Genomic DNA, 27,732 nt, shown 5'->3' on the forward strand with positions numbered 1-27,732 from the left:
TGTGTGTGGATGTGATTGTGTGTGTGTGTGTGTGTGTTTACATGTGGGGATATGAGCAGGCACACTTGAAGGTTTGAGTACACACATGTGTGAGTGGTTTAAGTTCATTTGAGTAATTCAGTCACATTCAAAGATCTGACATTATTTTTGTGTGAATGGATGTGTGTGGATGGCTGTGGAGAAGAGAGAGTGAGAGTGAGTTAACTTCTAAGTTCATTTTGCATGTTAACTTCTAAGTTCATTTTGTTTGATACTTTTTGCAAAACACTCAGCAGTGATCAAGAGGCAGAGAGAGAAATTCTTAATCCATGTTCTGTCGGCTATTTATGTTTGTTTGTTGTTGTTTAGCAATGAACATTACAGGAACAAAAAGTAAAATGAGCCTGAAGTGAACTGTAAAAGGGAATAAACACACAAGTTGTTAAGTGAGGAGCGTTCATGTGAGCAGTGCATTATATTCACTGGTGGTGCTGGGTGTGCATGTTTACAGCTGGAGGATGACGTGGTCTCCAAACCAGGGTTCCTGACTGTCATGAAGTCGTTTGCATATCAGCAGAAGTCCAATGACTGGCTTCTGTTGGAGTTTTCCACACTGGGCTTTATTGGTGAGTGGTGGAGTTTGTCTTACCCTGTAAGAGTGTTTGTGTGACATGTGACAGTGATGTGTGTGTGCAAAGTGATCCTTATCTTTTCGTTTGACTGTCTGTCAATCTGTCTATCCATCTGTCTATCTGGCTGGCAGTATGTCTGTCTATTAATCTATCTAGCAGTCTGTTGCTGTCTGTCTACAAGTCCATGTAAATGTGGTGAAAATGATGTGTATGCTGATGATAACTGCAAATGTCTTGAGTATGATGAAGTGTGTGCGTGCATGATTATGTTATGTGAGGAAGTGTATGATGATGGTGTGTGAGATGGTGATGACACATGAACTTGATGATGTTAATCACTTAATGTGTATGATGATGATGACGATATGTATATGTGCGATGATGATCATGATGTGCGTGTGATGTTAACAATGTGAGCATGATGATGATGATAATGTGTGTGTGTATGTTTGTGTGTTCCATACAAGCTGTGATGACGATAATGTGTTTGTGCGTGTGTGTGTGTGTTTGTATTGTGTTCCAGGCAAGATGTGATAATGTGTGTGTGTGTATGTTCATGTGATAATGTGTGTGTGTGTGTGTGTGTGTGTGTGTGTGTGTGTGTGTTTATGTTTGTGTTCCAGGCAAGATATGGTGATGATATTTTGTGCGTTAGTGTTTCAGTCAAGATGTGATGATGGTCATGTGTTTGTGTGCGTTCCAGGCAAGATATGGTGATGATATTTTGTGCGTTAGTGTTTCAGTCAAGATGTGATGATGGTCATGTGTTTGTGTGCGTTCCAGGCAAGATGTTTAAGTCTGCGGACCTGCCGTTTGTGGTGGAGTTCTTCCTGATGTTCTATGCTGACAAACCCATCGACTGGCTGCTGGACCACCTGCTGTGGGTCAAAGTGTGCAATCCAGAGAAGGACCAGGTGGGCACAGGTGTAGAGGATGTTAATGCACAGAGCATGTACAAACACGCTAACTGTACCGTTGGGATTCTACAAGGCTGATAGGTAGCCGTGTTCAGGTGTATTTAGCTGGAGGGTTGTGTTGTGAGGTAACTTTTGCTTTCCTTATTGGATAACAGTGTTGCCTGGTTAATAATGATAATGGTGATAATGATAGTAATATTAAAATAATAACAGGACAACTCCTTGACTGCTGAATCTTGGTGAACTGAGGTCAGTGTGGCAGCAGTTTTTAACATTTTCTACTTGTTTGTGAACATGTCAGTGATATCATAGATTTTGCTGAGCAAGTATTAATACAATCCCAAGGGGAAGGAGTTTGAATAAAGGATGATGACTGGCATCCTGGACCTGTAAGCTCAACTTTTCCTCAGTGAGCACAGTTGTCAGCAGCAGTCAAGGGGTTAAAGTGCCTAACCCTATGGCTCCAGGCCCTCTACATATAGTGACATGTTGCAGAAACACTGTAACCGGATGAAGCAGGCAGTGCGGCGGAGGTTCAAGCCCTCCCTCTTCCAGCACATTGGGGTCAAGTCCTCCCTGCGAGGGAAGGTGCAGAAACTGAAGGTAAGTAGTGCAGACATGCCTACCATTACGATTTTTCTGTACTTTCTAGGGAAATCTGGTAAAAGAAAAAAAAGAAAAAAAAAGGACTATGGTCATGGGTTTAAAAATACACAGTTTTTGTGTGATGGAAAACAATATTTTCAAATAAGTCTTGTGCGGTCTGACTTTGGCACGGCTGCGCTGTGTATAACAGTAGTCACAAAAACATTCACTTCCGACACTCATGGCAACCAAGAAAGTGAAGTGCATTCATGAGACTGATAGTGAAGACAGTGACAAAGAAAGTGGAAAGATTCCTTCATTTTTCAAGAAGAATGATGGACAGCGCTTCCGAGCTATCCTGTACTCAAAGCGAGTGGGAAAGGCCTGGAGTTTGCACACTGTACGGCTTGCTGGCGTGATTTTTGTGTTGCACGTGGTAGACTTGATGACTGCCGATGACACATGGAGACAGACACATCAATGCAGCGACTGTACCTTAGTCAGCCCAGACAGTCACAAAGAACAGAAAAAAGCAACGGTGAGCCTTCTGCTGAAGATGCAACTTGATCAGAAACAGCTTTGGTTGAACTCATGGCAAAATGCAACCTTCCATTCATGGCTGCTGACAGAGGCACTCAAGTTGATTTTTTGTTCGTGACCTCTCGCATATAGGTCTGTGGTCTTGCAATTAAATTCTGAATTATCTTTCCTTCCCCCTCTCTCTCTCTCTCTGTCTTGTTGTGCAGTATTTGCATATGTGTGTGTGTATGTGTGCACACATGCCTATGTAGCTTATACTAAGACATGCACACTTAGAAATGGGTATTTGTTGATCACAATTGAAAAAATATAGGTCAAGATATGTACTATTTTAGGGGTAGGCAGGTCTGGTAGTGTACGCAGACCACAACACAGCTTGTGTCTTCATGTCCATAGACGTCGTTGTTGAGAGAACCAGAAGTAGGGGGCCCAGTGTGTCCACAAATTGATTGCGATTGCGCCTTAATTTTAGCCCGATCGCCCAATCGAGCCACATAATTATGTGACCTGGCTGAAGACATAATTGGACAAACAACAAGAACGCCAAAGAATCGATAGACAGATGGAAAATATGAAAAAAAAACCTTAGCCGTATGCAGAGCACAGGAACAGGAGTCAAGATGGCTGCTGGAAAAAGAGGGCATTAGTCAGCGGGACAAAGGGGAGGTTACCTACTTCCGGGAGGTTATCGGCTGTAGCTACTTTCGTTTTTTCCGCATAGGCGGATAGTAGTTTGCACAGGACAGGAATGTCAGACCCCTGCCGGAGTCTGCACTAGTGGGTCATGGTAAGTATGTTACTTAAACGTAATTTTAGGAGGAAAATTTCCTATGTTAGTGGTGTTGTGATTGGTGGTGATGGTAGTTTTGTGGTGTCCAGGACAGAGACTTTGGGAAGAACGGCCTGGTAGGATTCTTGATGGTTGTGATGGTAGTTGTGTGGGGATGGTAGTTGTGTGATGACTGATGGTAATGGTAGTTTTGTGGTGTCCAGGACAGAGACTTTGGGAAGAACGGCCTGGCACGGGCACACATGAACCCGGTAGCCCAGCTGTCCACCACGCTGAAGACGTACGGCAAGTACACACTGCTCAAGGCCTACACTGGGGAGACCTTCTTCTGGGCTATCACCCCCAATGCTGGCGACATCATCGACTTCAAGTTCAACCCCCCCATACCTATAGAAAAGTAAGGATCATGGGTGGGTGGTATATGTTAGTTCTTGCTGTAGGCACAAATTTAGAAAAATAAGATTCATGAGTTGTATGTGTTGATCCTTTCTGTTGACACAAAGATGCATCTGTGAAGTAGATGAATGACCCTCCACTTTCAGGCACAAGCAGGTCTGCACATATGTTGATCTTGGAGACAGGAAATAATCCCCATCCTTAACCTACCAGGTGTGGCAAAACTGGGGAGCAGATTGCGGCGAGAAACCAGCTGTCAGCCACTGTACCCGTCAGACGGGCCGGTTCACTTTGTTCTTGGCATGTGCCAGGTTCCTGTTCCGGACGGGGAACCCCGAACACCCAGACGATATGCTCCACGAGGCGACGGTGCAAGTGCAGCCGGAGTTGTGGCCATCAGGACCTGTGGCAGGGCTGCCCATCCTGCAGGACTCTGTGGAGGGCCTGGCCCCTGGCTTCCTCATTGTGGGCCACTTCAACAGCAATGGGCTGGCAGAGGGCGTCCTGCCCCCCTCCCTGGCCAGGGTGGCTGTTGTGCGCATCCAGGTGATCACCAAGAGCCCCAACTGGGTCATCTTCAGTGAGGTGAGCTTGATGAGAATCTGTTCAGTGTGGCAGAAGTAAGGCTTGTGGGTTGTATGTGCTGGTCCCGTACTGTTCTGTTAACACAAATTTAAAGGCTTCTGTATACAGAAAAGTGGGGGTTTGTTCCTCAAGTTTATGCAGGTTCATTTTCTGTTTCCTGGGAGGTATCAAAGCATGCAGACTGATCTGTACATGCCCCACCTCATCTGCTGTATAATTTTTTTTTTCAAAAAAAAAAGCAAAAAAAATAAAGCAGCAGATAACAGAGCAGACAAATGGAGTAAGAAAGCCGAGTCCAAAAGCAAACGAAAACGGATTCCGATCCAATTTTCTGAAGATGATGTCAGAACTCAGAAAACAACATCCGCTGTTAAAAGAGCCATGATGGAGGACTTGCAGTTTACACCAGATGTTTACACCAGATGTGACTTATTGAATGTGTGAGCCTTATACAAGTTCAAAATAACTTTTTTCTTCAGAATCAGGGGGTGCACTTTATGTGCAGCAACACCTTGTAGGCCGAAAAATACAGTACATCCATAATTCTTACATTTAGAATACACACTGAATTATTGCATTTAAAACGCATAGTGAATTGATACATCTTGCATACATGAAATACAGAATTGTTACATTTGGAATATATACTGAATTGTTATATTTAGAGCATGTAATGATAGAATCTTCCCCTTGGAACAAATGTTGAAGTCATGCACTGACCACCCCTCCCCTCTTGCAGGTGTTGATCCAAAAGAGGCAGGAGGAAGCAGAGCAGGCGTCACCACAGCGGTAAGAGGATGGGAAAGACAGCTGACTGCCTCCCCCTCCCACCCCCCAGACCCATCAACCCAAACTTGCGCGCCCCCCTCCAGCCCTTCATTTACGGAAGACCCGGTGTCTATTGCAATACTGCAGGCCAGACCCAAGCTGCTGTCTCCTCCTGCCATGGGCAGTCCCTCCCAGCTGTGCCATGCCTTTGTACAGTGTCATTCCATCACTGCCCTCCTCCCTGCCCCCAAATCCCCCTCCGCCTCAACCCCACCCCAACCCTCCGGAGGATTGTGTAACACCTCTACATCCGACGTCCTCACTAGTGGGGATATTGAAGTCATGTCTGTGTGTTAGCTGTGTTTTCACTGTCACTACAGGAGTGTGTCGTGTATTTAGCTTCTTTCTGCACATCAGATGTTGCTCCACTTCAGGGTAGTGTGATGTTCTCATTGTTACTGTTATGTCAGCACACAATCAGGGTTTTGTTATCATGTTTTATTTTTATCTTCATATATTTCTGAATTTGCTGCATGATATGGGATGACCTCAAACATGGTTTTTGAAATATATATTTCTACACTGGTGTACAAGGGAAAGAATACAAAAATCATTGTGAAAATAACTATTATGTTCATAGATCTTTCAGTGGTCAACCCCATGAGTGCCCCGGGACGGAAATTCCCGTCCCCTTTCGGTGTGCAAAAAAGTGCATCTGGACGGAAATTTCTGTCCATGTCATTGTAAGAATTTTCTTATCACAAAATTTTAATTTCATGTGATATTGTCATAACTGGATAGAGTGTTTGTTTTCCTTTCAGAAAAGTTAATTTATACATGCTTTCTTTCGGTACTTTGCTTACTTTTTTTTTTTTTTTTTTTTTATAAAAGATTGTTAATACCCTCCACAACCAAAAGATCCCATGGCAAATAGTTGTCATTGAGCATAAAATCAGCTTGGTACTGAAAGGGTTAAGCCCAATTGCATAAAGTATAGAGAAAACAGATTCAGTTGAGTGTGTATATGAAAGAAAATGATTAATTTTTAGCTCACTCTTGTACAGAAATAATTCCGTACTGTATTATTTAATTTCTTTTCTCTTTTTTTTTTTTTTTTTTTTTTTTTTTTTTTTTGGTTGATGTTCACATTACACTGTACATTCATTTGAATCTTGCATTGTTGGTGTTGAAAATATGGGCTGATAAAACATTTTTTTATCATATTTTGCATATGAAATGACTAGAGACCTTACATATGCACTGTAATTTCAGTCATTAAATCAAAAAGCATTGCACCTGTCCACTGGTATACAAGTGTTAACTTGAATCTCATGCAACCACACAAGCCAAAGAAAGGTTATTGCAACTTTGCAGATAATTTCATACTGAGATTCTCGGAATCAGGTATTGTTGTACTATAACTTTTTAACAATTTATCTTAAAAAGTCATAGATATCCTATTCCCAGAAATTTAGTACAAAGCAATCTGGTAAATAAAATGGCAGAATTCAGCATTGTCTCAAGTGGATTTTATAAACAGCTTCACTGCCAGTTTAGTCAGGGTTCATTGTGACAGCTTCAAAAGTATTGGCTTATTTTTTATGTGAGATATTGTATGGGAATACAAATAGCGAAAATGTGCTGTCGCTTTTGGACGTTTATTGTGTGTGTTTGAATATGCCATATATTGGTATTGATGGCAACCATTTTATCAGTTTCACCTTGTCGGGGTTTTCAGTATTGAGCTAGCTGGGAAGACTTGTTTCCTTTGCTGTTTTTCCACTGTCATAATTGTGCTGCACATACACACACACACACACACACACACACACACACACACACACACACACACACACACACACACACACACACACACACACACACACACACACACACACACACACACACACACGCGCACACGCACACACACACACACTATATATATATATATATATATATATAAGATACATCACATTTGGAAATGCTTAATCCAAGTTTAGCATAAAAGTTGTTTGACAATGATCATTTGAAGAAGAAGGGGTGTCAAATGTCTGATCAACGCATGAATTCACCTTAAAGCTAATGCATTGGTCAGGCCTTGAGTGCCTATTTGATATGGTCCACCTTACTGACTGTTATATGTTTGTGAGTGTTTTGGTGTAAGTATGCCTCTGTGAATGATACAGCCTCAACACTCATAATCAGTGTGTGGTATGTGCTAGTGTTTTAAATCCCTCTACAAGTTGCAGCATTATCCATGGTAGTTTTTAACTAAGTAGTTAGTATTTTGTGTGTTTGGTTGTTGTTGCTTTTTCGTTTGTTTGTTTGTTTTATTCAAACGGTTCGCATCTTTAAATTGCAATCATCTTGTGCAAACCGTTTCTGTGGAGTAGCAGTATGTTTGTCTTGTTTGCAGAGTTAGCATAATGTTTAATAATTAATGAGTGCAATTATTCCTAATTATCATGACGTTTGGAAACACTATTGCCATGGCTTGTTCACATTGTACAGATATGATTGATCACAATGTACATGCATGAAAAAGTCCTTTATGTCGTGTTTATGTATAATAGATGTCTACATACTTTGTCTCAAGTAACATTGTAATTAATGTTTACAGAATGCAATGCATGAACTGAGGTACAAAGTCTTTTTGCTGCATTATGTGGTGTATACCTGTGTATGCATTTTGATTATCAAAGCAGCCAAGAGTATGTTATGGTAATTCCCATTTCCTGGCCTTGTTAATGGAATAGTGATTTGTGTCACCCATACCTGGCCTCATTGTTCACAAAGTGATGGGTATTATGGCAGTCCACATTGCCTGGCCTTGTTAATGGAATTGTGATTCGTGTTTCAGTAATTCCCATTACCTGGCCTCATTGATCACAAAGTGATGGCTGAAGAAAGCGGAAAAATTTAATTCATCTTTCAAGAAGAACGCTTGACAAAATTTCCAAGCAAAATATTTGGAGACATATCCTGTACTCAAAAGTGAGTGGAAAAGGCCCAGAGTTTTCACTTGTAAGGCTTACCAGTATGATTTTAGTGTTACACTTGGTGGGCTTGTGACTGCTGACACATGGAGACAAGGAATGCCATCAATGTAGCAACTATAATGAAGTCAGTCCAGGCAGTCACAAACCTTTTCTGGAAAGAAAGCAGCATGTGTCTTTGACTGAAAATACAGCTCAATCAGAAACGACCATGGTTGAACTCCTGGCAAAATACAACGTTCCATTCACGGCTGCTGACGAAATGACTATGAGGCACTGAAGTTTTTCTTGACCTCTGGCATATAGGTTGGTGGCCTTACAATTAAATTATGAATTCTCTCTCCTTCCCTCTCTCTGTGTCTAGTTGTAAGTTTTGCAGTGTGTGTGTGTGTTTGTGTGTGTGTGTATGCATATGTTGTTCGTGTGTGTGTGTGTATGCATATGTTACATGCATGCTTTGAAATGGGTATTCGTTTATCACAGCTGAAAAATTATTGTTAAGTTAAATACTACTGATAGAAGTCCCAAAACTACTGAAAATTTGGCATCTGTGGTATTGAAAACCGTTGAAGAGCATCTTAGGGGGTAGGCAGGTCTGTCTGGTGATGGGAGTTCCCCCATTGCTTGGCTTTGTTCATGGCATAGGGATGGATGTTATGTTAGTCCCCATTTGCCTGGCTTACTGGCAAAGTGATGGGTGTTTCAGTAATCCCAATTATCTGGCCTCATCACAAAGTGATGGGTGTTACAGTAATCACCAGTGCCTGGCCTTCTATTTCTTTCATTCTTGCTTGGTACAGTTGGCATTCTAAACTGAACCGTTTGCGGATTCTGAAAGCATGAAAACGAAGCCTCGTTTGACCAATTAAATCAACAATTCTCCACCGATTTTCGCTGTGAACCACGCTGTTTTTTTTCTGCAGTGGTGTCATGTAGTGCAGGTCCAGAGGAGTTGTAGCAGGCATGTAGCCGACCCCTCCAGCCAGCGTGAATCTGTCAGTCACTTGACTTCGACTTCAAGTGTAGACTTCACTTTATTAGACAAACGTTATGATGACAATATGTGGTAAGAGATTTCTCCATCATATGCCTTCATGTTTTTTGACTGAAAAGATTAAAATGTATACGTGTGTGCTTCTGTGAATGTTCAAGCCATTGTCTCTTGAGTTTAAAGAAGAGATGTGATAAAAAAAACAACACCAAAAACAAAAAAAACAACAACAAATAGCTGTGACAGTTATTGCTTTTCCCTTGTTTTAAGTTTAATTTGAACATTGTTCATAACAGAACTTGGAAATTCATTGGTGTCAGATAAACTAGCTTTAAATTCTACTGAGTTTAGTATGTTGTTGGAAACAGAAAGGTTCTGAGCATATACATGTGTTTGTACTAATCCTGTGTGTCTGTGCATTTGAAAGTGAATGATTGCAGTGCAGGATTAGAGTTTTGTATTAATGTAACACAGATTTTACCTGAAAAGGGTATACATTGAATGTTTTGTATTACACTTAGTGCAAAAATCAAATCTTGCAGAAAATATTTAATGTTTTTCTCAGTTACTGGCCTACACGTATAATCAAAACTTGTCTCCGATGTTTCAGTTTTTCTCATTTTAGTGTCCTATACATATAATGAAACCTTGCCTCTGTGTTTCATGTTTTTCTCAGTGTCCTACACTGTTCTTTTTTTTTTTTTTTTTTTTCATATATTTCTTGGAAGGGGAGGTTCAGCTTTGAGGGGGAGCTCCTCAGTTTCATGAATACGCAGGATAGTATTTTGAGAACCAAAATTCAGAGTGCCCACTTTTTGTTGTCATCTTCAGGATCTTGTATACGATATTCATTGAGCTGCAGGAGTGATAGAGATCGATGTGTGTCTTTATCCTGTTGAGTGACCTGTTTTTCCAATCATTATATTGCCTCCTTAAGAATGTAGTGATGCTCTCATAGTAATTGAATGATTTTGTTTCCCACTGTTCATATCATTCAGCAAAAATGCAGGAATGCTCTGTATTGACCAGTGTTAAAGTGCTCATAGACATTTTTCCCAGACATGTTTGGAATCGAGGTGTGTGCCTTTGTTCACCAAGGATGCAGAAACAGTACGTGTTGAACACGAAGCTGTATCATGGTCCTTTACTCATTGCCATTTATTACTGGTTTTGTTGTTTTCTTGTCCATAGCCCTGTGTGGGTCAGCTGGGCTGTAAGTAACAATGATATTCCTGTCCATTGAACCACTGTGGTATTGTGTGTGTTGGATGACTTGGGGGCTGTTTTGTGTGTTTTTGTGTTGTTGTTGCTTGTTTTGTCCAGTGAAATCTGTTTGACTTGTGAAAGGAGGTGCATTATGAACTGAGCAAGCCAGAAAATGAGAAGGAATTCTACAAGTGGAAGTATTTCTGAATGATGCAGATTTCTGTTTTGGCAATTTTTGTTCACCTGTATTTTACTTTGTTTCAGTATTCACACACACAGTTTAGTTAAACGGCTGCTGGAACCTGGCAGCAAACTTTTCAGTATTTCAAAAGTCATTCTCTCCCACCCACAGAAATCTCTCATCTGTATACGTACCTGTGTGCATTCAGAGGCAAAATGGCTACACAAGTCTTTCATGCATGTTTTTGGTGAACATGTGTGTCAGAGAGAAAGACTGGTTGAGTCATCTTGTTAGTTGTGGAATTATGTTAGAATGTTTTGTTTGGGAGGGGACGTTATTTAAAGGTGCAACGAGTCATAGAACAGTTTTGATCATCCAGTTGATTTTGTGTGGTGTGTTTTTCTTTCCACCTTGCCTAACAGCAAATGTTGTGCACACTGCTGTAGGTAATTCCAATAACAGTATTGGAATTTGTTCATATGCCTGTGTATGATCAGAAGAGCATAAAAGGTTTTTTGTTTTGTTTTTCTATTAAGATGCCAGAATCTTACAGTTCAGAAATCTTTAAATAAAATGTGGATTGTGTACTGGATGTCATCTTGCACATCTTGAAGCGATTTGTTTTTTCTGTATCCCCACTTTTTTTTGTTATTTGGTATACGTGCACATGACGGTCTGTGTGTGTGTGTGTGTGTGTTGTGTTTCTGTGTAACTTTGGGGGGAACTGTGGATGGAGGAGGCAGTAGTGAGGGGTGGAGGGAGGGGGGGCTGTTACGAATGCACATCATGCTGTGTAGTTGTGTGGTGATGGACCAGATTGTTCATTAGACATGATCTGTGGGTGATGGGTGTTTGTCCATACCCATGTGCAGCCCACCTTGGCCCTGGGCCCTGGTTGCTAACTTTAAGGACTCTGAAAATCTGTTACTGTCGCCCATAGTAGTTTTGATTTTTTTACCTTTAGTTGAACCTCACAGACATATGCAATTCCTTTTTTTCTATTGCCTTTTTTTCTGCCTTTTTTCTTCCTTCACAATTTCTGCATTTTCTGCCACTCAGTCCAGTTCCCTTACTTTTTTTTTTCCCAGCAAACCTTAACTTTTTAAATTTTTTTTTATCTCTTTTCATTTATTCTTTGCTGTTTTGCTCTCACAAATAAATAGTGATGTTGTAAACACTGGGATGGGCACTATATGTGTATTCTGGAATGTTATTTGCTCATATGACCTTTTATAAATTTTGTGTGTGTGGCTTTTAAGTAATTTAATCTTTTTTTTTACTTGGTATATATATATATATTTAATCAGGGGATGATGAATTAAGCAGAAGGCATGACATCTTCACACAGCCTAGTCTTATTTGCATTAATTAAAAAATGATGGTTGAGATAATATATGACAAAATTTGTTCTTTGATAATGGTTTTTTTTGGGGGGTGGGGTGGGGGGGGGAAGGGTGGGGGGGGGGGGGGGGGGGCTGGGTTGTTATTTTTCCCCTTGATATGACAGGGTTTTGTGCTTAACATGACTAAACTACATTTAGTTGGGCAGTCCTGATTTGGTCCTGTGTGGTCGGCTGCACTGTAAGCAACAAATACAAAGACAAGAAAACGTTTCAAGCTGTTGTCTTTCTCTTTGCAAAAGAAAGGAAAGCTATGGGTGGAATTTGGTTCACATGATCAATATCGCAGCATGGGAACTTCAGGGTTATGGATGACCTTGACGTGTGGTCTTCATGTTGATGTGTGTCTGCAGAATGGATTAGGAGCACATTGGTATTGTACTGATTTCTTTGTTAGCATTTTGGTGATTTTTTAAAATTATTTTTTCCCCTTTATTCCACTTTCTGTGTTTAGAGAGAGAAAAATCAGTCGCCTCCATCCTTGCTGTTCTCATCGATGGTTTCTTAGTAGTTTGCTGGCATACGTTTGATGCTGCTTAAAATTACAGAAAGAAAACTTTGAATATGGGATATCAAAGTACATCTGTTTTTGTTATTGATATCAGGGGAAGTTTTTTAATGTAAGGTAATTGCTCTGATGTTGGTGGGGTTTTTTTATGCCTGGGAATGTCTATTTTTCTGTAAGTATTTCTTTTGACTGAAGATGGAAAGTCTTCCTGCTGTTTGGGAGCCTCCACAGTTTGTTTTTCTTACAGTCTTCCTTTATGTGTCTCCATGTTTAATGCCAGAAGCAGTGTGTATATGCATGCTTGTGTGTTTATGTGTATGAATGATTTCGTGTGTGTGTGTGTGTGTGTGTTGTTCTAAAGTGACAGTGTAATATTATGCCATCAGCCTGTCATTCATCAATGTTCATGACCGTATGTCATTAAAGATATCTGTTGATACAAGTGAGTATTTATTTATAAAACAGTTATAATGTTGTTGATTACTACTTGTACTTTGTTAAATGTTTCTCGTGTATTTATGAAAGGATGTATGTAGTTGATGCGTATTATTATATGTGTGTAAATGGCTGTACATAGTCACTGCATAATAGTAACAGCATTCATGAAAGGGCATGTCTAGTCACTGTACGAATGTACATGAATGTGAGTGAATGCATGTATTCACCATGAATTATGTGTTTATGAATCAGTGTGTGTAGTGATTGTGCACATTTCAGATTTCTCTTGTTTGTGTGTAGATAGTAACTGTCATGGCATATTACAGTTCACTCATGTTTATGAACGGGTGTATGTAATTTATGCATATTATTCGTTTGTTTTTGAGCAAGAGAATATAATCTCTGCATGTTACATGCTTGTTTATGAATGGATGTGTAAAGTTCACGCACAGAGTACACTTACTTTTTTTTTTTTTTTTTAGCAAGTTTATGCATGTAAGCTCTCCATATTACATCACTGTTGAAGGGGAGTGTGCTGGTCTGGCATGTTGTGCTGTTGTTTTGGAGCAAATGTATGTTTGCAACCTCTGCATATTACATGTTTGTTGATGAGTGAGGGTTTATACAGTAACTGTATGATAAAGTTTTTGTTTGTCAACGGGTATTTGTGGCATCCCACTGATAGAACTTTACTGGTGCTGTAACACTTGAAGTCACAGAATCTGTCACATTTTTTTTTTAGGTCACCGTTGCACTGTCAGAATAACCATAACCATCAGGTTTATACTGGTCCCACAAGCAGTGTGGGATTTTGATCAGTCAAGCATGACAAGAATAGGAAAACATGTTACCAATAGTATACTGCCCATAGAATTTGACCATTATTCTGTTTGAACATTGTGCTTTTAAAGACGACAAGTCTGGCAAGCATGAAAGAAAATAAGCTGAGAGATTAGAACTAAAGTAACACTTGCACTGTTCTGGTGGATTCATTGCCTCAGTGGGTCAGGTGATGTTTTTTTTTTTGTTTGTTTGTTGTTTTATTACTTGATTGATTGATATTAGTATTCATATAGCCCCTGGCCTTGGTCAGAGACCAAGCTCTAAATGCTTTACTTACAAAGTTATTTGTACAACAGGTTGCCAACCTGGATTGAGCCTTAAAGTGCTCATTTTTTTATGTCAATCAATCAGGATTCAGTCTCTCTCTTTCTCTCTTTCTGTCTCTCTATCATTCACACACACACACACACACACACACACACACACACAGTCACAGACACACACACACACACACACGACCGAACACTGGGTTATGATATCGACTCACTTTGTTTACACAAGTGAGTCAAAAAGCATGGGAGCAGAAATTCTCCACGAATTTCCACAATTTGGAGCTAGGTTTTCATAAATCATGGACTGTTTGAAAGATAGGCGTTAAAAAAACCTGTGGCAGTGAAAAGACAAATAGGTGTTTATTTTGATAATGAAAAATCAAACCATGTCAGTAATTATGAAATTTTTAAAAAGTTACTATTATGGAAGTTGTGATAAAATGATAATAATCATACTGTGTGTGATAAAGGTGATTGTGATGTTCAAGAGTTCCAGATTGTTTCAACGCTGTGTTTGTTTATGGATTTTTGTTTTCGTATATGTTTCTGTTGTTTGTTTTAAGTCTTGATGGATATTTAGCAACTGTCAAGGCTGAAAGACTTTCAAAATGAATGTTAGCATTATGCATTCGTGACTGGAAGTTTGACCGCACCAATGACTCATGTCAAGGGGGTGAACATGAATGTTTCACATTGCATGTATGACGTTAGAGGAATCACTGTAGCAGCCTATTTTTGTGCAGTCATGAATATTGGTGTTTCAGATCCTAGGAAGATTGGTAAGGAAAACAGTGTGTACTTTGTCGCAGTCATAACGATAAAAGATTATTTGTGTTGGGGGATAACCATACCAGGAAAATAGGGATGAAAAGAGATGAAGGGGAGAGAGGAAGGAGAGGGGGGGAGAGGAGGGGGGGGGGGTTAAAAAGTACACTTACACCATCAGAATTTCAAACCGGTAAGATGGACAGCAAGTTGAAGGCCAATTTTTGTTATGTGTGTCTGCGATTCAAACTCAAAATGCAGGTTTGGTGCTCAACCAGCAAAGCAGTGCAGACGCCCATTGTATACAATACTCCAGTCGTTGATTGTATGAAAAAAAAGGGCGATTTTGTATTCATGTCTTTGTATTTTTGTTGGCGATAACAAAAAGCGTGAACTGAAAAATATTTGTGACCAAAAAAACAAAAACAAAAAAAAACAACAGCAACAGAAACCATTATTTGTGTTCAGTGACCAGATTGTTGTGTTCTGTTAAGATTGGTTTATGATAAAGTAATGCAGCCGATATGAAATCAGTATCAGAATGGGTTGCTTTTGGGTTGAGTTTTTGTGTGTGTGGTATCTTTTTTTTTTTTTTTTTTTTTTTTTTTTTTTTTTTTAGATCAATAAAAGACATGCAGTTGGTAATGAAATCAGACTTCTTTTTCAGCTGGAATAGATGGAAGATTGTGATTTGATTTGAAGCGTAAGTGTTATGTTTGAATCACCGCAGTGTGTAATCACCAGCCGATCTCTGCTTTATCAGGTCTGGGTCGCATAACCAGTTCTTAACGCTGAGCGAACATCTGGCTGTTAAAATCGTTTATGTTATCCAGTCCGGGCCCCAGATCCCCAGACAGATATTATTGCATGCACTGTTTCTTGACCTATACTTTGGACAACATTCAAACTGTCAACTGATCCACCTGCCTGGCTTCTTAAAGACAGGATAGTTGAACACCTCAGCTTCTTACCTGGCCATCCACAATCATGGTCTAGATGGTTAACTCTCTCCATACGAACGGCGAAAGAGACGACGTTAACAGCGTTTCAGCCCAATTACCATCCTCAAAATATTGCAAGTGGAAGGCTCTTATACTGAAGAGGTGAATGTTGACAAAGAATACCACAATTCTGACGACGGAAGCTAAAGGTTGGGTCATTCAGACACCCACTGGACATCCGAGGGGTCTGTGTAGAGGAGAAGAGAGGGCTGGCCGTACTGAGTGAGTTAATGCTAAAATCACAATTGTAGAGAGACAAACAAAAGGAGGAAAGAACTCACACACACGCGCACGCGCGCGCGCACGCACACGCACACGCACACAGTACAGCTTTGTGTTCAGTACCTTCATGTATGTAAACTCCATTTATGAGGGCCAAAGTCCTAACAGATTAAATCATTTTGACAAACAGATTACAGAACATAATGTTAAACATGCATGAAAACTAACACTGAAGAAGTCTTAACCCCCCTCCTCTCTCTCTCTCTCTCTCTCTCTGTCTGTCTCCACGTGAAAGCTTGGACATTTGTGTCGTATTGTTGCTGCGTCGTTCAAAGCTTACTGCATGGTGGCTGGACTCGAAAAACACGAGTCTGAATTTACCTAACCCGTAGCAAAGTAAAATCCTAAAAAAAAAAAAAACATGCGAGTAAAGTCCTAAAAATCCTTGTATATTTCTAAAGTGGTCACCTCTTGACTGTAGTGAAGTAAACCACCCTAAACGTAGGAGAAACCAACCCCACTAAACGTTGCTATGTAAAACCCCTGAAACGTAGAAAATTTAACCCATTTTACGATGAAAAGTAAACCCCTCTAAACCGTAGTGAAATAAACCTCCATAAATGTGGAAGTGAACCTACTCCGCTCAACGTAGGAAAATAAAACCCTATCAGCGTAGCCATATAACGTGGTGTTTTACGTGTATGACCGTTTTTGCCCCGCCATGTAGGCAGCCATACTCCGTTTTCGGGGGTGTGCATGCTGGGTGTGTTCTTGTTTCCATAGTCCACCGAACGCTGACATGGATTACATGATCTTTAACGTACGTATTTGATCTTCAGCTTGCGTATACACACGAATAGGGTTCAGGCACAAGCAGGTCTGCACATGTTGACCTGGGAGATCGGAAAAATCTCCACCCTTTGCCCACCAGGCGCCGTTACCGAGATTCGAACCCGGGACCCTCAGATTGAAAGTCCAACGCCTTAACCGCTCGGCTGTTGCGCCCGTCATGTATTTCATTTCTAACTTGTGTATGGAAGAGATATTGTCCCATAATTTGTAGAACTTCAGTTGTTGACACATCATGGAAGTGTCTTCATATCCATGACTTCAATGCACTTGTTATGGAACTTTGGTTTGGGGTTGCTTCAGCTCTGTTTTCCTTTAGATGTTCATGTGTGTCCACTTCACCTGCTTTTAGATGAACGATGAAGTCATGCGTATTAACCGAGTGTACTCTCTCTCTCTCTCTCTCTCTCTCTCTCTCTCTCTGTGTGTGTGTGTGTGTGTGTGTGTGTGTGTGCAATTGTCAGGCAAATAATTCTTTCTTTAATCTTCCCTTTATATCAAATCTTCCTTTTGGATGGCAAGAGCGGGATGGAGGATGAGGGACACATGCATGCATCAACGTGAATTCTGAAAATGAAAAAAGACGACGTTTGGTGAATGCCACAATATTTACTTGCTATACAACATCGAAAACAGATACAAAATCAATCACGATTGAGGTTGTGTTCAGAGGCCCTACAGTGAGAAACATGATTAACACAAATGGTGTCTGGGTTTCCGGCCAATATGAATAAGTCAGCAAGTTGCTTTCAAAAGCATATGTAAAGTACCTAAGTGTTGTCAATATTTCGTCTGTTTGTTTCAACGTGTAGAACATAAACTTTCCTGCTTCCCTTGTCAATTGCAGTTTCGTTATACAACATCCATTTATACAATACATTGAACAAAACATGGAGTGGACAATTACAATGTAAATATTCAGCTATCAGGCCTATATGTTTATCTCTGTTTCTTTTCAACCTTTATGAACGAATAACAACAGAGGTCTTCTTCAGCATCGTTACTTATCACACGAAACAATTATTTATCCTCAGGTCGTGTGTATGTTGGTGATGGAGGTAATTTTAAAGATGTATTAAATCTTGTCAATGTATCACCTTGAATGATCAAAAAAGATGCACTTTATCAACGTTAGTCATTCAAACAAAACATTTACCAAACAACAAAGCAACGAAAGTTTTACGATGAAGAAAAGTTTACACTGGAGATAATTCCACAAAAGAAGAAACTTCCGAAAATAACGAGCACAACCATTTTCGTTAATTAACACTTTGACAACAAGGAATAGTTTAAATGCATGACGAATCGATCGAAAGAAGTGTTCATCTTGCACCTGTTGACTGATTTTGTGTCAGTTACTTCAGCTTTTTCAACCCAGTGAAAGTGCTGGCAAGACGAATTGTCAGTCACAGCAGATTTCTCTCAGATTTCTCTGCATGTAGTTGGTCACAGCAGATTTCTCTGCATGGAATTCGAGCTGTTCTCTCTGGGAATAAGCGCATCACCACAGTCTGGCGCCACAAGTATGTGTTTTTACAAACTTTCTTGTATTTTTATGCACAAGATTTTGTTTGTTCAAGGACAACTCTCTTGTTGCCACGGGATCTTTAATGTGCGCTGGGTGCATGCTTCACACAGTGGTACTTCGGTTTGTTTGTCTTGTCCTAATGACCAGCTTCCAGACCACAACAGAAGGTCTAGTGGAAGGGAAGGGTGGGGGAGGGGGGGGGGTGGGTGAAAGTACCAATCCTTGCCGCGTTCAAACCTGGGACACTCGCTTTCTTGGCAGGGGCTCTGCCACCAGGCCAGCATCCGATACAAAGCAAAGGTGCTATTTGTCATTGGGAACTGCTGCTGACATCCCACGTGTGATTGTGATCAGTGAAGACTCTCAGTGGCAAGCAAGCGGATGGGTTAACCAGCAACTGTTGGTGGACAACTGAACGGCTTCATGCAGAGTCCCTGGGGACGTAGATCAAGGGGCCTGTATGGACCTGTTTTTAACTCCCTTTGTGTAAGGACATGGTGTAAAGAGCGGGACAGGCATGATTGAACAGTATCTTTCCAACACTTAATGGTAAATTCTGTTCATTATTTCCCTTTTTTTCACCACAAGGAACGATTGCAAATAAGGCACGCATATTCTATGCATTATCAGTTTATGTTAGCTTATAATATCATAAATTCTACCGTTTTTATTTTCTAAAATAATACAGAACACTTCAAATTGACTGACTGATACCCTTTGCCCGCAAACTATACGGTACATGTGTTAAATATAAGGAGGAAGGTGCTAGTTCAGTGTCCGTGAGTGGCTGGGGTTGGAATCTCGCCCTTTCTCCCAAGTTTGACTGGAAAATCAAACTGAGCGTCCAGTCATTCGGATGAGACGATAAACCAAGGTCCCGTGTTCAGCAAACTGAAAAAGAACCCTTGGCAAAATCAGTGTCGTCCTCTAGCAAAATTCTTTAGAAATAAAATCCACTCAGGCCTCCCCCCTCCCCCCACCCCCACCCCCCCTCGCTCTCTTTTTTCTCTGCCTGTTTTCTTCCTTATTTGCTTTTTATTTGCTTTTTTTTTTTTTTTTTTTTTTTTTTTTTACATTATAGTTATTATTTATTATGTATTTATTTATTTGTGTAAGCTTATCTATCATTTATTCACCTTTTTTTTTTCTTTTTTTTTTTCTCAAGGCCTGACTAAGCGCGTTGGGTTACGCTGCTGGTCAGGCATCTGCTTGGCAGATGTGGTGTAGCGTATATGGATTTGTCCGAACGCAGTGACGCCTCCTTGAGCTACTGAAACTGAAACTGAAACTTCCTTCAGTCTTGTCTCCTTTTTCTGCTTTCCCAGTCCATTTCCCTGTCATTTCTCGAGCAGGCCTTGACACTTTTTCTGCTTTCCCAGTCCATTTCCCTGTCATTTCTCGAGCAGGCCTTGACACTTTTTCTGCTTTCCCAGTCCATTTCCCTGTCATTTCTCGAGCAGGCCTTGACACTTTTTCTGCTTTCCCAGTCCATTTCCCTTTCATTTTTCGAGCAGGCCTTGACACTTTTTCTGCTTTCCCAGTCCATTTCCCTGTCATTTCTCGAGCAGGCCTTGACACTTTTTCTGCTTTCCCAGTCCATTTCCCTTTCATTTCTCGAGCAGGCCTTGACACTTTTTCTGCTTTCCCAGTCCATTTCCCTTTCATTTCTCAAGCACGCCTTGACACTTTTTCTGTCTTTTCTGCAGTCTGTGACGTACTATCTGTACTGTTTTGCCCTGGCGATTAGGTAGTGAGATTATATACACTAGGATGGGCACGAGCTGTCCATTCTGCAGTGTTATTTGCCTATCTGCCCTTTTCACATATATATTTTGTTTGCTTTTGAAGTGTTGGTTGTTTTTTTTATGCGATTTTTTTTTAAATCTGGGGATGATATTTTAAGCGGAATAGCTGGCGTTCTCAGCACGACCTAATCTTACTTGTCCTGAGGAGCTGAATGGTTAGGATAATGTGTCATGAACTGAGTTTTGTAAGTTTATCTTGATGGTGTTTTTTTTTTTTTTTTTTTTTTTTTTTTTTTTTTTTTTGTGTGTGTGTGTGTGTGTGTGTGTGTGTGTGTGTGTGTGACAGTTTGGTGTTGACACGGTTGAGCATTTGTATGTTTTGACAGTCCTGATATGGCCCTGTGCGGTCGGCTGGACTATAACCAACAATTCACAGATAGGTTCACAAATATACATGTATGCACTCAAGACCTGACCAGCCCGTTGGGTTATGCTGCCGTCAGGCATCTGCCCAGCAGATGTGTTGTAGCGTTTATGGATTTGTCCAAACGCAGAGACGCCTCCGTGAGAAACTGAAATATATACAGTTAAGATATATCCATTTCAGCAAACAGTTTTCACAGAAATATGCGCAGTTACATGATTCAGAGTCAGTTTTTATCCCGGGTATTCAACTGAAAAATATACATACAGTAGGCACGAACTATGAGCAATCTGATAGGTCAGCATCAAGCACTGACGTTTTTATCTCTGTTTGTGCCACTACTCCATATTTGTTCGTGACATTTCACTGGTATCCCTGTTTTCTAAAATAGCTTGAGATATTACGTGTAATAACTGATTAACTTAGTTTAGGTTTGATTATTAGTGTTTTTAAACAACTAACAGGAAATCAGGAATGCATGAGATGTTCCATATCAAAAGTTAATTCGCTCTTTGAATTTTACCTTATGTAGTAATGTGGTAAATATAAAGTATGCCATCAGCTATTGTGGAATACGAGTCTTACATCTCTGGCCGATCAGCACGGAGTTTCATTTGATTCAAAAGGATCTTCATTAGCTTCTTCTCTTTCTTCAGCCGTCTTTTCTCCCGTAGTTTGTTGAGAGTGTATAGAAAAGGATTGATGGCTGAGTTCAAAGGCAGAACAAACACAGCAATGGCCACGTTCACTTCACTGGAAATGGACATGCCAGTGGACGCGAGAATGCCCAGAAGACCAATGGGAAACCAACACAGGAAATCGGAAAGAACGATAGTAAACAGCCTTCTGGCCAGTTTGAGATCATTTAGTGTCTGATTAGACTTTGATTGTATGGCGCTGTGTTGGACACGCACTGCCCAGTAGATAAACGACTGTCCAATGGCAGTGCAAAGAAATAATATCAGGTTGAAAATGATATGGAGGCCAAAAGAATAGCTATGTCCAGGGAAATCCTTTCTGGTGATCGGCAGAGGGATACAGATTGCGTTCTGACTGTAGAATTCCCAGTGGATTGTGGATGGCAGCAAAGGAATAGATGCCAGAATTAAGCCAAGAGTCCACATTATACCAGATACAATCAAGGCACCCTTTTTGCTAAAACGAAATTGACTAAAAGGGAAACGAATGACAATGAAGCGGTCAATGGTGATTAGGCAGACTAGCAGAGCAGACACTTCATTGGAAACCATGGACACAAACCCCGCTGCACTGCAGGCAACACTCTTTCTCCACAAGACGTCTTCCCACAGGTAAGTACCCATGTACAGTCGATCCGCAACACCAATTATGGCTAAATAGATCCCCATCAGAAAATCGGATGTGCTAAGTGTAATGGTAAACACTTCGAAACCATTGGTGACATTTCCCAGTATCACCCTGGAGACGAATGTGACCAGGTTTCCCGAAAGAGCCAAACCAGCCAAGAACATAAGAAAGATACGATAAACATCAGATCGCAACAAGTTATCACAAGAGGCAAATTCAACAGACGGTGCCTGGCAGTTAGCAAGTCTGAAACCAGAAGGGAGAACAGCCGGACAACAGAGTTTATAGTTTTCAGCAAAAACAGTTTCCAGATGGTCCAGACCTTCAAATACCCCTGCTGAAAAATAGGTGATGGGACAGCCCCGGAGGTCCAACGTGTGCAGATGGATCAGATCCTTGAAACCACCTTCACTGAGTTCGTTCACGCCACAGTGTGCCAGGTTCAGAGTCTGCAAGTTGGGAAATATTCTGAATACTGCTGTATTCAATCGGCCCAGGGAAACGTGAGACACATCCAAGTTCAAGAGCCGAGATGGCGATGCTGAGGAAGAATGGGTATGTGTGAAAAGGGAAGTGAGTGGATTTTTTGCTACGGATAAATAAGAAAGATAGGGCAGAAGACTGATATGATTCTGAGTTATATTCCTGAGGAGATTGCCACTTAAGTCTAGACTATGGAGGTTAGGCAGACGCATTTGTACAATTTCTTTCAGTCCACAGTCAGCGAGGCTCAAATAAATCAACATTACATTGTCGACAATATCTTGAGGTTGTAGACCACTGCCTTTAGCAGAAAGGAATCGAATATATGTATACTGATCAGCAGGAAATTGGTCAGAACAAAAGAAAGCTTTGTCATAACATGTACAATTATGTGGACACTCTAAGTTACAAAATAATTCATCATCATACTGGGGACAGTGGTAAGTACTGTCGCAAATATGTTCTAAGCGTATGCAGATGGTTGAACCACGACATCGGTAGAGCCCCGGGCACGAGTAAGCGTTACACTCTGCCTCATCTTCTCCGCGTGGACAGTCATTCATGCCGTTACAGAGCAGAAAGACGGGCAGGCAGTAAACACTAGCAGGGCAAAGGAAGTGGTCGTGGGGGCAGGACAGAGAGTTGCTCATTGACTGGTTCAAAGGGTTCTGCGTTATTTGGTCTTGGTGGAACTGAATGACACTTGGCTCTGCTGAGGTCAGGTTAGGGGCGAAAACAAAGGACAGCGTGCACTGTTCTTCATCGCTGCCATCCAGGCAGTCAGGCACCTTGTTGCACAGCAAACCGTGAGGGACACACTGCAACACAACACAAGGCAAGGGGTATTTCACACCATCATCACGTGCATCACAACACAAGCCCATTGCGTTTTCCGGCTACGTCTCGTGCCTGTCAGTACAGCAAAATAGGACACATACATGCTATTTCTGAAATGTCAAGATATTTCCGCTTGTTTAATGTCTGAACACAAGTGATGTTTTCCTAAAACGTGTGTGGTTCCTGCTTATTCTATAATTACAAGAACGAAACCGAAAACATGGCTTGTGGCGGGAGTGGGTGGGGGCCTACCAGTATACCTATTTATTATATGTCACGGCTCGTAGCATTCATTTGTGCGTGTGTTCGTGTGTTCGTCTCCCTTTCCCCTCTCCTCTCTCTCCCTTCCCCTCCTCTCCTTTTCCCTCTACCTTTCTCCCTCCTCTCTCCCCCTTTTGCTCTATCGTTCTCTTGTGTAGCTCAGTTCTGTTCCGAACTGAAGCACGTGAATCTGTCGTGATGTGTGTCTGACATGTCCTTAGTCCTTCTCGCTCTGAACTCTTGAGATGAGTCCCGAGTTAACGTCGTTGTAAAGGAAGAGTTTTGCTTTGCCTTTGGTGCCGAGCTTTGGAAGGAGAAGGGTCGCCGTTCCAGCAAGTGGGCTGTTGGGTGCCCTCTTGGACAGTCGTGGGGTTCGGTTCTGGTGTGACCCCCTTCTGCCTCTGTGTGGATCTGTGTTTCATGTTCTGTCCTGGGCCAGTGGTGAGCCTGATTCCTGCCTGGTGACAGGTGAGGGGGGAGTTGTATAGTTAGTTTGTCCTCGTGGTGTTAGTGTCGTAACTTGTGACATTTGGTTGCATTTTTGGGATTGTTTTAACGGAAATCTTTTAAATCCAGTATTCTTTTATTTCCAGATATTTATGTTGGAATAATTGATAAGGTTGTGTTTAGGGTTGTTTTGCTATGTATTCAGCTCGAGTTGCTTCCGATTTATTTCCTTTGTGAACTGTGTCCAACTGCAGCCTAAGATTTCCAAAACATTTGTGTGGTGTTTGAAATGTGATTGGGAGATTGCAATGTTGGCTCATTGAGTTTTGTTTTGGTAGTTGAAACCACAAGGATAGATACCGACATTTTGTAATTTAGGGTAAATGTCTCTTTCGGATTGCACGCGAGTTTAACTCTTTAATTACTGGATAAATCATAAACATTTCATGTACTTTTGGCGTTCGTAGCATTGTGTGAAATTGACTGTATATGATGATAAGATAACCAATTATTTCCTTAGTGCATTCCGTATCATTCCAGGAAGGGGGGGGGGGTACTCTTTCAAATGTTAGAGCGTAATCTACAGAGATATGGGAGTTGTTACAGATTTGTTCCCTGTGATTCTTCCTGTTGGTTCTCCCTGACTGCCACTCCAACTGGACTCCAGGATTCACTTTTCGTCGTTCCACTTCATCCCTGTCTGTTCCAAACTCCTCACTCCCACTCCTTTCCCCGACCCCCGTATTTTCCAACGCCCTCGCCCACAGTCCCTCCTCTCATTTCCAGCCCCTCTGTTTCTGCGGGCGTACGACTGAAGCTAGTTCAGGATGCTGTCCTTCAACAGATGAACTTGATTTAAGTTCAAGTGAACTCACATTTTTGTTTCTTTTGCGTAGATCCGTGCTGCTGCTATTAGGGCTTACTGTGTCTTGATCAAGCTGCTATGATGTAACTAAAAAGTGTTGCTGTAGTTAAGTGTTTCAATTTGTGTGTCTGGACCAGTGTACAACACTAAAGAATTGAGCTGATTTATCTATGTCTCTGTGTTTTGTGTTGTCGGGGTGTTAGTTAGTCTGGGAAGGTGCGGGGGCTCATGGGCAACCCCTTATGGGTTGTGACATTATATAATTATCTCTCCAAATCAGACACACATGATACTTTTTAATAGTGGTGCTGCCCCCCCCCAAAATTACCAACTTTTCATCTCGATGGAAGAGAACTCTTCTATAAATCTGAGGTCAAATTCCGTGGTGTTTATTTTACTCCAAAGCTAAATTGGAAGAAACATCTAGAAAACATGAGATCAAAAGCAATGAAAAGCTTAAATTTTCTTAAAATCGTCAGTAAACAGCCTTGGGGTCAAGATTCAAAAACTCTTATTCATCTCGCTACTGCACTGGTAAGATCTAGACTGACGTATGGACAGGAGGTATTTTTCTCTGCTCCGAATGCCTTCCTTAAAAAAATGCAAAGCCTAGATAGCAAAGCCATAAAGCTGGCCCTAGGTGTTCCGTTTCATACGAACACATTACAGTCGTATAGAACTGCAGGAATACTACCTCTTAATGAATTAAGAAAGCTAGCATCGGCAAAATATGTAATTAGAGCAAATGCTACAGAAAATACTGTCAAAACTGAGATTAACATACGGTCTGACAAGCTTTTTTCGAAACGAGCGAAACAGAACAGAAATCTAGAAACTATTTCTACATACGTGTCAGATACTATTAATCAATCAAATGTTGATCCACAAAATGTTGCTCCGATTATAAGCACTTCACCAGTTCCATTATGGGAATTAACGGGAGCAGTATTGATATTCAATATTGTGACATTAAGAAAGATGAAAATCCCAATATACTAGCTTCTCGAGTCAAATCACACTTGTCTGAAACATACCCCAACCACTTAAAAATATTTACAGACGGTTCTGTTCTAGAAAATCAGTTTGCTGGTTCTGGATATGCAATTCCTGCTTTGAAAATTGAAAAGTCATATAATACTGGAAAGGGCATCTCAATTTTTACAGCTGAATTAATTGCCGTCCTTATGGCATTAACATACCTAATTGATCTGCCCCTAAACTTGATTAATGTTTTATTTTGTGTCGATTCAAAATCAGTTCTGCAGTCTATCAAATCAGGTTGTACGAAAATTAATTATAACATCATTTTTTTAAATAAGATTTTTGATTCACTGTATTCAATTGAGAGGAACTAATATTGAAATGTGCTGGATTCCCTCACACTGTGGGCTTTTCTCTAATGAACGTGCAGATCATCTTGCAAAGCTTGGAGCTAAAAACGCTTTAAATGCAATTGAACTTCCTCATCGTTTATCATCATCTGAAATGTGTAATATTGTTGAAAGAAATATGCAAAATTCCTTTATGTCTTTAGAAGTTAACACTTCTGCCTTATTAAATGCTAAAAGAACTGGCAGGGCTGTTAAGAGCATGGCATTTAGGTTATTATTAAATGCCCCATACACAAAATATTGTGAAAATATTGAATGCATTTGCAGGGACGTTTAACGGTAGAGCACGTTTTAACCCGCTGTTTAGTAATGAAACCTTTTTTGCCTCCAGAAATTACGGAACACGTGTTACCAGTTTCAAATGTTAACATTTTTTGGAAAAAGTTATATATTTCAAACTGTTCTTTATTAAAGTTAGCTAGCTATATATCAAATAGTCCAGTTGGTTGTTTATTGTAGGTCCCCACATGAACCTCTTTTCAAATAATAATCTACAGAAGTAGTGTATACAATATTTGATTATTGATATTTTTTTTTGTCCTAATCCCGCTTCCCCCGTCCCGCCTCTCACACACCCACTTCCAATATTAAGTTTTTTCTTTCTCCAATCACTGACGCTCACCCTCTCCATTTTAGATTTTGTACTCTATCTTTTCCACATTCTGTTCTCTCTGTCTGTCTGTCTCTTCCTTTCTTAGTCCCCTCCCCCTTGCCCCTCCCCCCTCTCCTCCTCCTCAACCGCCCCCCTTTTCATTCGAATATACAGAAATGTCGATTTCTAATTAATAACAATCATCATTATGATAGAAATGATAATAATCCAAATGATAAAATAATATCATTTATTTTCAGTCTAATATCATCATCTTAGATGAACAGACTATAGATAAATAAACGAACGAGACAGAAAGAGAGAGAGGAGCACCACGTTCCACAGAGAAAGAAAAATGAGAGACAGACAGGTAGACAGAGACAGAGAGACTGTAAGAGAAGAAATAGAGAAGGAAGTTGGGGGAGGGGGGGGGGGAGAGAAAAACAGAGGCAAAGATACAGACAGAGAGGTAGACCGAGAGACAGAAATATAGACACAGAGCGGGATGGAGTGACACACACACACACACAGAAATCCACGCAGAAATTGACCGATAGTTTGGCATTATGTGTACCTGTCCGTTGAAACACTCGAACTCCTTGTCCAGCTGACAGCGAGCATACTGACAGAAGTTCTCGTCACTGTTGTCACTGCAGTCAGCCCGGTGGTCACACACCAACGAGTAGGGCACCATCTGCAGACCGTTAGCACAGGGAAAAGAGGGTGGAGGGGGGGCCAAGGGAGGGGAACAGGAAGAAGCGTTGTCCCCAGCAGGCAGTCTGCACGTCGCAGGCCAGAAAGTGGTAGGTGAGGTGGCCTTGGGGGCAGCTGACAAAGCGCGAGTCATGGACAGCTGCTTTAGGGGGGAGGCGGAAGAGAGTGATGACCCCCGTTTCGTTTCTGTCCACGCTGGGTTCGTCGTGCTGTCCTGGAGCGTCCGATTCACAGATGTACTCCGATACTGAGCTA

General features: G+C 41.0%; 1 protein-coding gene across 2 annotated transcripts in view; it reads left to right on the forward strand.

Moving 5' to 3' along the window:
- Window positions 1–12,041, forward strand: part of LOC143298706 (alpha-1,3-mannosyl-glycoprotein 4-beta-N-acetylglucosaminyltransferase A-like) — a 57,636-nt gene extending 45,595 nt beyond the window's left edge. For both annotated transcript variants that reach the window (XM_076611603.1, XM_076611602.1), the window contains exons 9-14: window positions 491–605; window positions 1,395–1,525; window positions 2,024–2,131; window positions 3,647–3,840; window positions 4,151–4,424; window positions 5,164–12,041. In XM_076611603.1, the coding sequence (XP_076467718.1) occupies window positions 491–605; window positions 1,395–1,525; window positions 2,024–2,131; window positions 3,647–3,840; window positions 4,151–4,424; window positions 5,164–5,217 (876 nt within the window). In that variant the 3' untranslated portion in view covers window positions 5,218–12,041. The remainder of the gene's footprint in view (window positions 1–490; window positions 606–1,394; window positions 1,526–2,023; window positions 2,132–3,646; window positions 3,841–4,150; window positions 4,425–5,163) is intronic.
- The last annotated feature ends 15,691 nt before the right edge of the window (window positions 12,042–27,732 follow it).

Source organism: Babylonia areolata, chromosome 24 (assembly GCF_041734735.1).
Source record: "Babylonia areolata isolate BAREFJ2019XMU chromosome 24, ASM4173473v1, whole genome shotgun sequence".
In the NCBI taxonomy this organism is placed as follows: Eukaryota; Metazoa; Mollusca; class Gastropoda; order Neogastropoda; family Buccinidae; genus Babylonia; species Babylonia areolata.